Source organism: Bos javanicus, chromosome 15 (genome assembly GCF_032452875.1).
Source record: "Bos javanicus breed banteng chromosome 15, ARS-OSU_banteng_1.0, whole genome shotgun sequence".
Taxonomy (NCBI): domain Eukaryota; kingdom Metazoa; phylum Chordata; class Mammalia; order Artiodactyla; family Bovidae; genus Bos; species Bos javanicus.
Window position 1 is genome coordinate 8,221,491 of NC_083882.1, and position 17,252 is coordinate 8,238,742.

At 40.6% G+C, this 17,252-nt stretch overlaps 1 protein-coding gene across 3 annotated transcripts in view; it reads right to left on the reverse strand.

Moving 5' to 3' along the window:
* Positions 1–17,252, reverse strand: part of ARHGAP42 (Rho GTPase activating protein 42) — a 340,955-nt gene that overhangs the window by 249,025 nt on the left and 74,678 nt on the right. For all 3 annotated transcript variants that reach the window (XM_061440141.1, XM_061440144.1, XM_061440143.1), the window contains exon 2: positions 3,211–3,306. In XM_061440141.1, the coding sequence (XP_061296125.1) occupies positions 3,211–3,306 (96 nt within the window). The remainder of the gene's footprint in view (positions 1–3,210; positions 3,307–17,252) is intronic.

Here is a 17,252-nt window from a genome sequence, read left to right on the forward strand (position 1 = left end):
GCAACCTGAATGTACCAAAAAGAGTATGTCACAAATTCATGTATAAAAACCTATGTAATATTTTAAAATCATAAAACGAAAAAGTATAATACCTATAAAAAAATCCAGAAGTATTTTCTATAAATCTCTTTATAAAGAAGAAATAAATTTCATATAATATATAGCTATATGCAGTATAACTATATATAATTATATTAGAAAAAGATACACATAAATGAAAAAAATAAAGTTTATAAGCGAAATTATGTCATTTATTCAACAATTTAACCAAGAGTTTACCAAAAGTCAGACCCTGGATCAGGTGCTAAAGTGAAATGACTGAAAGAAGAAAAACAAAGGAAAAGACCTCTGGCCTCTGTCTTCTTGCACTTTATAGTCTCATTCAGTTCAGTTGCTCAGTTATGTCCAACTTTTTGTGACCCCAAGGACTGCTGCACGCCAGGCCTCCCTATCTATCACCAACTCCTGGAGCTTACTCAAACTCATGCCCATTGAGTCAGTGATGCCATCCAACCATTTCATCCTCTGTTGTCCCCTTCTCCCGCCTTCAATCTTTCCCAGCATCAGGGTCTTCAATGAGTCAGTTTTTCGCATCAGGTGGCCAGAGTATTGGAGTTTCAGCTTCAGCATCAGTCCTTCCAATGAATATTCAGGACTGATTTCCTTTAGGATGGACTGGTTGGATCTCCTTTCAGTCTAAGGGACTCTCAACAGTCTTCTCCAACACCACAGTTCAAACGCATCAATTCTTTGGTGCTCAGCTTTCTTTAGGGTCCAAACCTCACATCCATACCTGACTACTGGAAAAACCATAGCTTTGACTAGATGGACCTATGTTGGCAAAATAATGTCTCTGCTTTTTACAGTCTCATTACTAAGTGGAAATAACTGCCATTATATGAGTATGTGAGTGTTCTTTCTTTTTTCTAAATAACAATGCTACTATATTAACATTTTAGTAATAAAATCTAGGTTTTGTCTGTGAGGTGTGTGTTACAAAACCTATGTTGGGGGCTGGACACTTATGATATAGATGTCACGAAACGACACAAGGGATGACACCATCGTTCCGGCTGCGGGTGTCATGTGACCCCTGACGCGCCATGCCCCACTCGTCCTGTAAATAGGAGGAAGTCATGTTGCCGGGGGTCCACCTGGCAGCCCTCTCCTCCTTCTGAGAGGCTCCCTACCTACACCTCCACCAAGTCAGGCTCAGCCACCCTCCTCCACAAACCTGAGGGCGGAGGGAGCCACTGGCGATCCTAACACCAGCCACCTCCACACCCGAGTACCAAGGGGCGGGCAAATCATCGACTGCCTGGCAGGGGCCTCTGCAAGAGCCTGGCCTGGCCACTCAGGGTCCATACGACGTGAACCCCACAGCAGGAGCAGCGTGTCTGTGGACGGGCAGGTGACTTCTCCAGAAGGGACCTTAGTGACGGTCACAAGCTAAAGCCACCCAAGGAATCAGAAACTCTTCCAGCTTTTCTTCTTGAGAGCCCTTTCCTTCCACAGTGGGGTTTGGACTTAATACTTCAGGTTTTCAAAAACAATAAAAATATTGAGAAATACGTATATACCTGACAAAACTATAAAAGAAAAAGAAAATTCAGAAGAAGGAGAGAAATAAGATTGTGGAGAAGCATGTTAGGGATTTCAAAGTCCTGCTACTCAAAGAGAGGTCCGTGGACCAGCCTTCAAGTGTGTAAGAAATGCGGAAACCTCACTCCACCTGAGACCTTCTGAATCACAGTCGGCATTTAATGATATCGCCACGTGTATCATATACATATTACAGTTCAGGAGTCTATTGTAAATCCTTACAATATTCTATTTTTATCTGGAATGTGAGTATACTTGATATATTATTCTCTAAAATATATACACATATTTTATACAGTCTCCTGACTGCCTGGAAAATCCCATGGACAGAGGATTCTGGTGGGCTGCAGTCCATGAGGTCACAAAGAGTCCGACACGACTGAAGCCACTCGGCACAGCTGACTGCCTGACTCTAACCCAACCTACAGATTGACCCCATGTCTGCAAACTGACAAGTAGGGATTGTTAAAATGTGGGGGAAAGAATGCTACATGAACCAGACCTTCATCCAGTAAAAACTCAGCTACAGATAAAACTTGAGATCACGAAACCCAATCTTTTCACTAATGGGAAATGAAACCACCCGATTCAGGAAGGGGCATGCTTTCACCAGGGTTGGATTGCTAAATATGAGGGAAAACCAGATTAAGTCTCAAGTCTCCTGATCCCAGTAATGTTCTCTGTCCTACACTAATATTGGTTAACAAATCATGACTGATACTTTTTTCTCTTACTACTGATTTCTCTTTTAACTTCAGTATTAAGAAGTTTTAACTTCTTATAAAACTTATAAATATTGAAACTTATAAAGTTTCAATATTAAGAAATACTGAAGTTAAAAGAGAAATCAGTAGTAAGATTAAAAAAAGTGAGATAATTCTTAAACTAATACCTTGTATATTTAATAATAGATAACCAATATGTATTTGTTTGAATGAATGATTCACTTTTGTTTTCTGTTTTGTTTTGTTTTGTTTTTGCCACAACCTGCTGCTGTGGGATCTTAGTTCCTAGACCAGATATTGAACCCAGGCCCTGGGCAATGAGAATGAAGAGTCTTAACACTGGACTGCCCAGTAATTCCCTGAATGATTCACTTTTAGGCAAGAAAAAAGGATGTTATCCACATCGTCTCAAAGGGCTGAAGTGAATTATACATGATTAATTTCCTTATGGAAAAAACCACAAACCTCAATTTTAAAACAATTTATAACACTCTTCCACAGCAACCAAAAATCACCCTTACGCTTTTATCAAAGTCAGAATATTTGACATACTTAGTATTTGGGTGGGGAAGGCAATGGCAACCCACTCCAGTACTCCTGCCTGGAAAATCCCATGGACGGAGGAGTGTGGTAGGCTGCAGTCCATGGGGTCACGAAGAGTCGGACACTTACTGAGCGACTTCACTTTCACTTTTCACTTTCATGCACTGGAGAAGGAAGGGCTGCTGTCTATGGGGCTGCATAGAGTTGGACACAACTGAAGCAACTTAGCAGCAGCAGCATTATTTGGGTGTGTGTTATCTGTTTGATTTCAATGAAGTTATTATCTGAAGTAAGACTTTTAAAATTATTACCTAGGATATTGAAAAACAGCAGTACTTACCGATACTAATTTCATCATCTGTTTCAGCATCACCGATACATTCGAACTGGAAATCCTGCAGCGACTGGGAAAATTTCTGTACTGCCATAGACAGATCTGTAATTAAAAGTTTAAAAACTTTAGTTTTAAAAAAATCCTAAGGTGAAGATACCATGAAATACTCAAGATTTTCCACATGTATTTATATAACTTTGCTGCTAATGCTATATTAACCAGAACCTTTTTCAATACCAGCTTGACAAATTTAAACAAAATTTAAAGAGACTACAAAAGAAATGTTTTAGGGATTAGATCTCTTCTGCTTCCAAAGGAGATCTGCCCCTTTAAGAAAGTTTTGGTGCTAGTTGTGCATTTTCTGGAAGTCAATTTCCCAAAGTTTTTATCAAAGAATTACTACTATTCACTACAAATGTACCATTTATAGTAAAAAAAAAAAAAAGAAGAAGAAGAAATAAAGAATTCTACTGGGGTTACTAGTGGGGGTGGGGGGGGGGGGGAAGCATCGAATCTTTGATTAGAAAGTATCACTGATGTTATTCTACACAGACTGTGGAGGAGACAGGGAATGTGCTTTTACCAAAAAACACATTCTCCTTAAAAGTTGAAAATACACCTGAAAAGTTGTTTATAAATAACCTTGTGATTTATAGGAGACCTCATGTTAAACAGACTCCTCAGTCCTGACTTCAGTCTGAACAAAGTCCAGAGTAACTAAATCCAGAAGAAGAATAATTCTCTATTCATGGAGAGAATAAAGAAAAGCCCAGAATAATAAGAAGTGAATCCCTGGGAGGCAAAAGCCTAGGATGCAACCTAACAGAGACTAAGAATGCAGACGCTGGAGCCAGGCAGCCTGGGTTGAAATCCAAGTCCTGCCATTTACTCATTATGTGACCTTGGGCAAAATTTTTAAACTCCTCTGGGCCTCTGTTTCCTCATCTATAAAGACTGAACGACAGGGGCATAACCACTTTACAGGGTTCTTCTGAGGATTAGTTAACATAACACTTGCAAAGCGTTTACAACAGAGTCTGACAATAAGCACTATTTATGTTTGTTAACTAAAATTAAAAATCAATCTGACACTGCAGCATCAGGGCAGCTTTAAAGGTCCCTCCTTTCAGGGCTACTGTGATCATCCATGCTAATCCTTCACAGAAGTCTGTGCCAGTAGGAATACTCATTTTTCTAGAAGTCACTCTGGTGGTAGTGGTTTAGTTGCTAAGTCATGTCTGACTCTTTGTGACCCCATGGACTGTAGCCCGCCAGGCTCCTCTGTCCATGGAATTTCCCAGGCAAGAATACTGGAGTGAGTTGCCATTTCTTTCTCCAGAGAATCTTCTTGACCCAGGGGTCAAACCCACGTCTCCTGCACTGCAGGCAGATTCTTTACAGTTGAGCCACCAGGGAAGCCCACTGAGCACAGCTATTATACATCAGATGATATGAGATACAGAAAGGTGAATAGGTGGGAACACATCACATATGTGTGATTTTTGCATGTTAGAAACTTAAGAGGAACATATATCCATATTAGTCACAAAGTCAATTTTCTATTCAAAGGCATCTCATACGTGTTGAGGTAATTTGGTGAAGTTTTATTCTGATTTCAAAAGAAGACTTTACAGTGAAAAACGGCCCTCACTCTACACTTCATTTAATGTTATCTCCCAGGGATTCATATCTGCCACCTTGAATGCATAACATTGAACTCAAGCAGTCACACCTGACGAAGACCCTCTCCTTGACCAGTCTTCAATCAGGCTCCTCGGAGCCTCCTTCTTGTCCAGGCCTCTACCTGGGCTCCCTATCCTCACTGAGCCTACCAATCCTAGTTTTAGCACAAATTCTGCCAAGTCACTGCAGACAAATTCTCGACTGGATATCTGACCAAGTTCCTCACCCCACCTCTGATGCTGAAGTCCTCGACCTGCCTCCACCAAGAACACTCCAACCCTTTACGTCTTCTCTTAGTGATTTTCCATCCACTGATAGGGCCCATCACTCAGAGGGTTCCTTGGCTGCATAAATCCTCATTTGCTCTTGTTGCATTCAGAGTTGAACCTGAACCCTCTCCCCTACTGTAACACTCTTGATATCTATAGCAAGTCCTGAGTAAAGTCCTCCTTACCACTGTAACTAGAGTTGGAATCTTTTTTTTTTTCTTTAAGAGAAGAACTGTGGCCTGGTGTCTAGGCCTGACACCAGGACTTAACTGTAAAAAGCCACCACTCAGAAACCTCAAGCCCACTTAACAATCACAGTAAGGACCCACAGGAGACTAGGTCTCCAAACACGAAAGTCACTTAATGCCCCATGTGAACCCAGAAATTACCAACACCCCTACCACCGACAATTCTGAAGACCATAGGCCTTGAGCCTCAGAGAGGCTTTTAACACACACACACATATACATGAGAGACAGATTTTCTTAAATCTTGTTTGAAAAAATAAATCATGCTCTGGAAAGATGGTATTACTACTCACAAACTAACACCTCTCCCCAAAAGAGGGAGAGAGGTTTGTGGCCAGCTGCACATTCTACCTAAGAAGTACTCTGAATTTAATGGAATGGAATGGTCTATCTACCAGCTCAAGAATGGTCCTGCTTTGGGTTCTCAGGAAGAAAACTGGAAAGAGCCTCCCTAGTGGATTGTTAGTCAATGAGGAAAACAAAGGCTTCATCAGACCTAGACCTCCCCCGCTGGCTGTGAGACCTTAGGCAATCACTCATCCTTCATAAGGCCTGTTTTTCTTACCTTTGCAACAAAGAAGCAATATAGATCTCAGAGGTTGTTATAAACATGAAGTGAGGTCTGTGCCTGGTACATATTAGGCAACTTGCTGCCGCTGCTAAGTCACTTCAGTCGTGTCCAACTCTGTGCAATCCTGTGGACAGGAGCCCACCAGGCTCCTCTGTCCACAGGATTCTCCAGGCAAGAATACAGGAGTGGGTTGCCATGTCCTTTCCCCAAGGCAACTTAATAAATGCTATCAATTGTTATCATTCAAGCTCAGCTCAAAAGGTGAGAGAGTCCAGTGATTTTTCGGACAGAAAGGGGCTTCCCTAGTGGCTCAGCGGTAAAGAATCCACCTTACAGTGCAGGAGATACAGGAGACTCGGGTTCAATCCCTGGGTCAGGAAGATCCCCTGGAGAGAATATGAATGGACAGAGGAGTCCATAGGGTTGCAAAGAGTGGGACACGACTGAAGCGACTGAGCATGCACACACCAGACAGAAGGGACCCGTGTGTGCAAAGGTATGCAGTTACCTGACATTGCATAGCTCTGGCTAAGGGTAAAGAAATCATAACACCTCTAGTAAATGTTCTGAGAAGACACACACACACAACAAATCAGACTCCTAGGATAATTTTTCAGCTGAGCTGTGTGCAGGCACCCTTCCTGAGACATTGGAAAAGTGTTCCATGTAGTACGTATTTATTTTTCTACCTATGATGTATAATAGTCCTTATGCTAAACTGGACTTGAAGTCATAGATGGAATTCCTATAGCAGAGAAGGGGTAGTGGGTAATACGGATGCATCAGGAAGCTTAGGAAGCTTGGAAAAGATAGCCTTCCTTCTCTCCCCTCATCACAAGTTCCTGTGCGTCTCCCCGCAAACTCAAGGAGCCACCTGGAAGCTCTGTCCTAGGAAACTCCTGACAGAAACCCTCACAACAGAACATGTCTTCCAGGACCATTCTTTGCTTCCTGTAGCCTTGCTTCTCGACTGAGAAAGGCAAGCTGCTTCATCTTTTCACTGAGATCTCAGTGAAGACGCTGTACAGATTCCCGTCCGGAAGAAGAACACAGGAGCCCACCATCGATCCAGAGTATGGGCTCCAGTGGCAGATGATGTGGACTGGCTTCCCACCTCTACCAGGCAGTGTGGCATGGCCATGGCTGCCTTCATAGCCCCTCTGGACCTCATCTGTTAAGTGGAACAGAACCCATCTCCCAGGGTCACTGTGAGGACTGAGTGAGTTAATACAGATGAAGCACTCAGAACAGTGGCACATAGCGAAAGCATTTAAAAAGTGTTGGCTATTTCCATGCTGAGCGTCTCAAAAAAGAAAGGAAAAGTTTAATTTTCAGGAATGAAGCTGGCAGCTAGTAGGCCTCAGATAACCTTGGCAAGTGCTCAATAAAGTAGTCTGTTGACTGCAGTTTCAAATTCTCTCTTGATGTACTGCAATCAAGCCGTAACAGACTACCTGATTATTCAGTGTTTCTGCATGAGGGATGGGCATCTATTTCAATGCTGGAAAGAATCAAGAATGCGTGAATGATCCTCTTTGAAGCGTAATGAGACAGGACTGTACAGGAAAATATGGTTCTCAACTAGTTCAGATTAATTCCAAAAATACAGGGGAAGTTCAAAAAATTACTTATTTTCAAGTGCCTGGGATCCTCATTTTCCTTTTATTTGTTCTCATTTTCCAAAAACCAAAGTAACAATGAGGTAAAAAATATGACAACATTATCTTATGATATTTTCTGGCAATCATATGGATCAATGTGAAAAATGAGGAATCCAGATCATACTTTTAATCTTGACTCCATCCCCCACTGAGTGTAATTCGGAACTAAAAAGAACAACACCTTTCACTGACATCACTCCATGGAACACATTCTTCCCTAATTGTCTAAAGTTTCTAAACAGCAGTCAGATGCACAAAACAGAAGTACTGGTCCTTGTAAATAAAACTGATTCACATATGATTACATGGACCTTGAATGTAAAACCTAATTCAGTTCTTAAAGTTTATTGTTAAATTTCAAAGTCTCAAATTGTGTAATGATAGGAGTTAACATTTCTCTTAAAAACAAAATGAAAGATCGAGTGTCTCAAATGTGACAAGCAGAGAATCTAGTCTAGGCAAGAGTGTCTCCTTCTCCCTATTTCTCCCCATCTATTAGAACTTGAGGACAAACAAGGGAAAAATCCCATCCTGGCTACATTCAAGGTGAAGGGGGAGGAATATCATTTACTAGGGGTCAAAGTTGTACACAGTAAAGATGCTATGACCATCACTCACACCACAGCCCTTTCTATTTACCTAACCTGCAACTTAAGCATAGGGTGTCTTCACATGTATTCACATTATAACTTTGAAGAAATTACAGTAGGCTCTAATTAGCCAGCGATGTTTTTGTATCAAGGAGTTAACCTGTAGCACCCATGATTAGATGATGCTAATGAAACATTAAAGCTTCATTTCATTAGAAATACTTCAACCTCATTAGAGAAATACAAAACACTTGGCAAATATTTAATTACATCTCCTTACACATACACTTAAGAGCTGCAGTTACTTGTTACTTTAGAAGTATCAATGGAATGACTGTCACAATGTTAGCTATATTTATCTTAGAACAAGTACAACCAGCTGGTCCACTGATCTAAGGCAGTTTTTCTTGAAATCTGGTTGCTCTGGGATTAGATTTAAGTAAGACTCAGAGAAGCAGACATATGTGTTGTAGAATTATCATCTTCATACTACTGTACAGAAGGTAGACTATGAAGGGTATACAAAGGTAAAAACAAGATATGTCTTTTTCTCAAAAGGGCACAGCCCCGTAGGGACATGAGGGATGTAAATAAATCATATCAGAGGACAATGGATAAAACCTCCAACAGAGGCTAATAAAAACATCACTGCAGACAGAGCTTACTATGTGCCTGAAACTCATCCTATAACTTAATGTAAATTAAGCCATTAATCATCACAACAGCCTCTCGAAGTAGGTATCATCATTCCCATTTTACAGATGAAGGAACTGAGTGAGGTTAAGTGGCGTCCCCAAGGTTGCTCAAGCTAGTAAAGGACAGAGCAAGAATTTTGATTCAGAGAGAATGGATCCAGAGTCTCCAATTAACCACAACTGCTCTGCATACAGAAGTAGCAAATAAGGGCCCAATCCAGCTTGAGTGCATAGTGCAAGGCTTCTCAGAGGAATCAATGGAGGGACTTGAAAGGTGTGATGACACAATAGGTAAGGCCAAATTAACAAGATGTCCAGAAGCTTTCAAAAAGCAGCTTCCACCTACGCATCCAAAAACCTCTAACAAGACTCACATCAAGCTGAGGACTGGTTACCACCAGAAACAGGCTGCTCAGTCGCTTGTACTTATTTTTATATCATTATTCCACCTTGTAAGGACAAGAGTCTTCTCTCAAGTTCTGATTCAAGATCTATCTCTTTCTCTCTCTCTCACTCAAGTCCCTATTTCCTCCAAAAAGCTCTTCCTGATCCCTTCCACCCTCGCATTATCTCCTCCTTTATACCTACCACTACATGCTGTGACACTCTTGCTGTGCTTTCTCTATTTTACCTTCTATCAAGTTATCCATGAACCTAGGTTATTCACCTTATTTTAAATAGTGTTTTAAAGGCAGAAAACTTTACCATCAATGAACATATTCCAAATATGCATTATCATATCGTCTGTACAAGAGCACATATTGAAACCATTAATTTCTGCAAGATGGATAAATGCTCCAACCTTCCACATGTAAAATACGAGTTATCTACTTATCCATCTTCCAAGGTAGAAGAAGATGTTTTACTATTTATAAGAAGATTTCACATACATTTACAATAATGATAACAATAGTGTTGGTATGACATTTTACTCGCTACAAGTTCTCACACATTTTCCTTAATTAATCACACAAAGCTATGAGGGCTAAAGTTCTGAAAAGTTAGGTAATAACTTAAGTTGCCCAGGGTCTAAGACGTCAACTCCAATCTGGACAGGTCTTCTATTTCCAAAATTGGAGGCTTTTTCTACTATATGCCATAGTCAATTCCCAAAGAGATTAAAACAAGGAAGTGTGCCACCTTTACATGACATCTAGTTAATCCCTTACCTGCTGTATAAAATCTAAGCTAGTAAGACTTTGTGTATTGAACATGGGAGTGATCTCAGTTCAGTTCAGTTCAGTTCAGTCACTCAGTCGTGTCCGACTCTTTGTGACCCCATGAATTGTAGCACGCCAGGCCTCCCTGTCCATCACCAACTCGCGGAGTTCACCCAGACTCATGACCATCAAGTCGGTGATGCCATCCAGCCATCTCATCCTCTGTTGTACCCTTCTCCTCCTGCCCCCAATCCATCCCACCATCAGAGTCTGATTTCCAATAAGCCAACTCTTCACATGAGGTGGCCAAAGTACTGGAGTTTCAGCTTTAGCATCAGTCCTTCCAAAGAACACCCTGGACTGATCTCCTTTAGAATGGACTGGTTGGATCTCCTTGCAGTCCAAGGGACTCTCAAGAGTCTTCTCCAACACCACAGTTCAAAAGCATCAATTCTTCAGCACTCAGCTTTCTTTACAGTCCAACTCTCACATCCATACATGACCACAGGAAAAACTATAGCCTTGACTAGACAGACCTCTGTTGGCAAGGTAATGTCTCTGCTTTTGAATATGCTATCTAAGTTGGTCATAACTTTCCTTCCAAGGAGTAAGCATCTTTTAATTTCATGGCTGCAATCACCATCTGCAGTGATTTTGGAGCCCGAAAAAATAAAGTCTAACACTGTTTCCACTGTTTCCCCATCTGGCGTACTTATTAGCTTGGAATAAGCTATCAGCAAAATGCATTAATTAGATAGTCTAAATGTCAAAAGAAATGCACATTCTTTTATTTTCTAGTGCCACAAGATAGGAGAAGGAAATGGCAACCCACTCCAATATTCTTGCCTGGAGAATCCCAAGGACGGAGGAGGCTGGTGGGCTGCCGTCTATGGGGTCGCACAGAGTCAGACACGACTGACGTGACTTAGCAGCAGCAGCAGCCACAAGATAACTGAATAATGTTAGAGGTGTTCAGTTTCTTCTTGTTGTTGTTCAGTTAGTAAGTCATATCCGATTCTTTGTAACCCCATGAACTGCAGCACGCAAAGTTGTGCTCAAATTCATATCCATTGATTTGGTGACGCTACCCAACCATCTCATCTTCTGCCACCCCCTTCTCCTTTAGCCTTCAATGTTTCCCACCATCAAGGTTTTTTCCAATGAGTCGGCTTTAGGAGCTTCAGCTTCAGCATCAGTCCTTCCAAGAAATATTCAGGGATGATTTCTTTTAGGATTGATTGTTTTGATCTCCTTGCAGTCCAAGGAACTCTCAAGAGTTGTCTTCAGCACCACAATTGGAAACTAGGAATTCTTCGGCACTCAGCCTTCTTAACATTTCAACTCTCACATCCATACGTGACTACTGAAAAAACCATAATAAACCACGGGTTTGACTATACGGACCTTTGCCAACTAACTGATGTCTCTGCTTTTTAATGCACTGTTTAGGTTTGTCACAGTTTTCCTTCCAAGGAGCAAGCATCTTTTAATTTCATTGCTGCAGTCACCATCCACAATGATTTGGGAGCCCAAGAAAAGAAAATCTGTCACTGTTTCCATTTTTTCTCCATCTATTTGCCATGAAGTGATGAGGCCAGGTGCCATGATCTCAGTTTGCATAATGAGCTTTAAGCCCGATTTTTCATTTTCCTTTTTTTTAACCCTCATCAAGAGTCTCTTTAGTTCATCTTCACTTTCTGCCATTAGAGTGGTATCATCTGCCTATTTGAGGTTGTTGGTATTTCTCCTTGCAATCTTGATTCCAGCTTGTGATTCACCCAACCTGGCATTTTGAATGATGTACTCTGCATATAAGTTAAATAAACAGGGTGATAACATACAGTCTTGTTGTACTCCTTTCCCAATTTTGAACCAGTCCATTGTCTCATGTCCAGTTCTAACTGTTGCTTCTTGGCTGCAAATACATTTCTCAGGAGGCAGGTAAAGTGGTCTGGTATTCCCATCTCTTTAGGAATTTTCCACAGTTTGTTGTGATTTACATGGTCAAAGGCTTTAGCATAGTCAATGAAGCAGATGTTTTTCTGTAATTCCGTTGCTTTCTCTATGATCCAACAAATGTTGGCAATTTGATCTCCAGTTCCTCTGCCTTTTCTAAACTCAGCTTGTATATCTGGAACTTCTCAGTTCATGTACTGCTGAAGCCTAACTTGAAGAGTTTTTGGCATAACTTTGCTAGTATGTGAGATGAGTACAATTGTGTGGTAGTTTGAAATTATTTGGCATGGACGTTCTTTGGGATTGGAGTGAAAACTGCCCTTTTCAAGTACTGTGGCCACTGCCAAGTTTTCCAAGTTTGCTGGCATATTGAGTGCAGCACTTTAAAGCATCATCTTTTAGGATTTGAAATAGCTCAGCTGAAATTCCATCACCTCCACTAGCTTTGTTCGCAGTGATGCTTCCTAGGGAAGGCCCACTTGACTTCACACTTCAAGAAGTCTGGCTCTACGTGAGTGACCACACCATCATGGTTATCTGGGTCATTAAGACTCTTTTTGTATAGTTCTTTTGTATATTCTTGGCACCTCTTCTTGATCTCTTCTGCTTCTATTAGGTCCTTACCATTTCTGTCCTTTATCATGCCCATCTTGCATGTAATATCCCCTTGGTATCTCTAATTTTCTTGAAGAGATCTCTAGTCTTTCCCATTCTATTGTTTCCTCTATTTCTTTGCATTGGTCACTTAAGAAGGCTTTCTGAGCTCTCCGTGCCATTCTCTGGAACTCTGCATTCAGGTGAGTCCATCTTTACCTTTCTCCTTTGCCTCTCGCTTCTCTTTTCTCAAGCTATTTGTAAAGCCTGCTCAGACAACCACTTTGCCTTCTTGCACTTACTTTTCTCTCTAAGCTGGTTAAAGGTAGGTATATATTGTTCCTCTTTCTTCACAATTAGTGCCCAAAGCAAAACAGACACAGAGAACAGAGGGACCCAAAGGGAAAAAGTGTACACCAACTACCAGTGGATTCATGACACAAGAATCCACCAGAGATAAATTACTGAAAAGCTTATGGTACTGGGAACATGAATGAGGATCACTGCAGGCCTTCACTTAATAAAAACCAGACCGTGTATTACATAGGAAGATATGTCAAGGAATTACCAAACAACCCTTGGCTTTTAATATCTGCAGTTATGCTTTTAATATTCTTTCACAGAACTTCAAGTGTTAGATTGTAAGATGGAGAAAAGTCAGAGGAACAAAACACCGGGTGTGTTACTAAAAGTGTAAGAAAAAACATCATGAGACCCTCTTGTCAATAGGAATCATTCCTATGGCTCTTATTTGAACAAAGTTTGAAAATGCCCACTTTGGTACACAAATGTGCAATCGTGGTTATGTAAGGGATGTGCTCAGATATGAGAAAAAAATCCTTCCTTCAAATCAATCATTCTTTCATGTATGGACTAAGTGTGCACAAGATTCAGACACGGACACCAATCCAGGGACCACCACTTATTGCAATATTCTTAGAACAAGCACTTAGCTTTTCTGAATCTCAGGTTCCTCCTGTACAAAGGGAAGATACTAATCCCTTACAAGAATGTCATGACCATTACATGAAATGAACTTAACACAGTGTCTGGTACAGAAGAGAAACTTGAAGTTCTGGTCCTCAACAAATGTTAACTATTAAACCACTGTTTGTTATGATGGCAAGTGTAGAATATGAAATATTTTCATTGTAGGCATAACATTTAATGTGTATTAAATTACTATCTTCACAATAGCTTCAGAGAAAATAAACAGTGGTGCTGGCCTCTAATGAAGACCAAACAGTTTGTAATCCTATAAATGATATGTGTCTGGGAAGCAGTTCCAGAAGATTCCAGTGGAAAAACAATAAACAGGAACCACTTGGCCAGATTTTATCCACAGTTTCTATAAAGCTACAAATTCCATAAAAATTAAAAATGAAAAACCACAAAGACTTCACTATTGCTACAACCCAAGTTAAAAATAGAAAGTTTAAAGGAAGAACTAAACCACCCATCTCCCTACCCTGGGGATAAATCTCAGGGGTGGGGATGGCAGGGTGCACGGAAACCACACACTGCAGTTTCTCTGGATTCTCTTCCTGACTGAGCCTTCCTCTCCTGCCTCTGTTGATAATCTTCCTCATACACTATTCTTCAGGACAGATAAACCAATATTTAGCTACCCTGTTCTAGCTCAATATATGTTTTCTTTAAAAAGCACTACCTGTGTGTCTATGTGCAGGCAACTCCTGAGTGGCCATTAAGTCTAGATGCTGGAATTGCCAACAAAAATGTATGAACTATCTCCCTTGCCTTTTTTTGACTTAACTAAAAAATATTGAGCTATCCAGCACAGAAAACCAGCTCTCCTAAGCATATCAGCAACACAGGTATGGCCTGGCATGCTTTCCTGAACTTCCTGGTCTACCTTCCTACACATGACCTCTTCCTTAGGCCAAGCCTTGTTTGCTGGGCATCTACAACGTTTGCCCTTATCAACAGATTTGGTAATGGAAAGTGCTGAGTGTTCCAGCCCTCTTTTCTCTCACCTACCTGAAGTATCTATGCAAGATGACGACTCTGGAAGAGCGCTTGGCATTACTTTTTTTTCATGTCACCCATCAGCCTGTCTCCAACTCTTAAAACTTACCTCCCTTTTCCATCAGCTCCTTCTTGGTATCATACGACAAACACATTTGTAATAAAATCATGATCTAACTAGTTTAATCTCCTTTTTAAAGCACCACACTAAATTGTTCAGTTCAGTCCCTCAGGTGTGTCTGACTCTTTGCAACCCCATGGACTGCAGCACGCCAGGCCTCCCTATCCATCACCAACTCCCACAGATTACTCACACTCATGTGCATCAAGTCTGTGATGCCATCCAACCATCTCATCCTCTGTCGTCCCCTTCTCCTCTTGCCTTCAATCTTTCCCAGCATCAGGGTCTAAATTGTTACCTACTAACTAAAGTACATCATCTATCCTCTATGTTTCTAAGGCCATCTTCTTTCTCAAACTGGTCTTTGCACCATCAATGTTTTAGCCAAACCAAAGAATCTAAACTTCTGCTGTCTCAACATCCACAAAGCCATTCTTCAAGTTGGAAGCACCCATTTGTCTCTGTTGTGACCTTCAAATGCCTTCCAATAAACCAGTACTCACAGCTCCACTGTGAAGCTGGATCGTACTTTATAAGAGCATCTGGCTATCCTTGAGGACAGTACATGGAGCTTCCTTTACACCTTTTTCAGCACCTATAAGACCAGCTTCTTTCTAGATTAATTAGAAAGTCCCACCCTAAGTAATCCAACCAGGCCCACACATCTGCTGATACTTATAAATACCAAATACTGGCATGCCGTATGGCACACACAGTAGCGTACCAGGAGCAGGAGTACAGAAGCCACAGATACCTGCAGTGTGTTTTTTCTGGTACTACAACTTTTATTAGAAAACTAAAGAGAAGGAAGCAAAGCAATTTTGTCCTGTTTTACATTTTTAAAAAATGTACCATATCGCCAATATCGCAGAATTTATATGAATGAACTTGACTCTTGTCACTTCCATTGAGGCAGCTAGTTTGGGTCATGTTTCCAGGCTACTGAGAATGCATTTTTCCCCTACTCTGATATAATACTCTGAGAAGTACTATACTACCATAATCTAGCACCTTTCTGCATGACTACTGAAATACCCTATAATTATATTATATATTTAATAACATTTGTGTCTAAGTCCCATTACCCTCACCAAACATTAAGCCCATGGTTGACAGAGAACCTGTCCAGTCTTTACTGCCTCAGGCATAGGGCTTTAAAAATAAGAGGTTGCAAGAATTTAGAGTATTTAGAAAAGGTAAAACTATGGTCTTTTCAGGACTGGCAAAGAGCAATTAGAGATAAGAAGCCAGGTGGTTAGACTCAGCCCCATCTCTAGCTATAAAAGCTGTAATGGGAACAGAGGAGCCCCAGAAAACAAACACACCTAAGAATTAAGTCAAGTAAATGAGATCAGAGGGCCAGAGGGAATGGCTATAAGCTTCTTTCATTTAGGATCTGTTGACAAGCTCTACAAAAGGCAAAGGAGAGGAAGCTGACAGAAGCAGACCAGATATTTTAGGTGGTAACCTAAAATTTCAGTATTGCTTTAGAAAAAATCCACCTCTAAAAATGATTCTGGTAATCTAATCAAGCTTGATGGAGAGAGCATCCAGTTAAATAAAAAACAACAATAAGCAAAAAACAACTAAAAGTTCCACAAACTTTAATCACTATAGAGAAAGCTAATCCAGGTTATTTCCTTGTATCGTTTTCTAATACAAAGAAGTTTCATTTTAAAAACTGCTAAGACCAATGGTTTTGGTGTCAAACAGACTACCAGTTTTGCTATATACAGGAAAGTTACTTAAGCTCTTCAAGTTTCAATATACCTATTTATAAAATGAGTATAATATTAGTATACCTACTTTGTAAAACTGTTGCAATGACCAGATGAAATCATGCATGTCAAGTACATAATAAGAGTGTGGTAAACTATCATAATCAAAACCACTGTTACTTTTAAGGAAGAAATCATTGGCTAGAAAGATATGTTACTGTTGGTTCCTGGTTACTACTCTTACGTTAAGCTTACATTTGAGGACCTAAAAAGACAATTACCACTTTAGGATGGCACCAAACTGAATGCAGCCAAAGTACCTTCCAACCAAGGAAACAGTCAAGGGACATCAAACATCGTAACAGTCAACTGTCTCTATTCCAAAGGTAAATTTATCATTTGCTCGAGTATATTTTCCCATCATTAGTTTAGATCAGGTGCCATTACATTAGTAAGAGTTATATGACACTCACATCGCTGCTGATGAAACTTCAAAGTATCATCTCAGTAGTTAACAGATTATCCACATTCCAGCATCCCCTAAGAAAACATTTTGTTGTTGCTGTTTAGTCGCTAAGTCTTGTCGGACTATTTTGCGACCCCATGGAGCCTGCTGGGGATTTTGTCCATGGGATTTTTCCCTCAAGAACCCTGGAGCAGTTTAAATTTCTTTCTCCATGGGATCTTCCTGAACCAGGGGTCGAACACATGTCTCCAGTGTCTCCTGCATCAGCAGAGACTTTACCACTGAGCCACTGACCAAGCAAAGAAACAATCTAACATATGTGAACCTCCA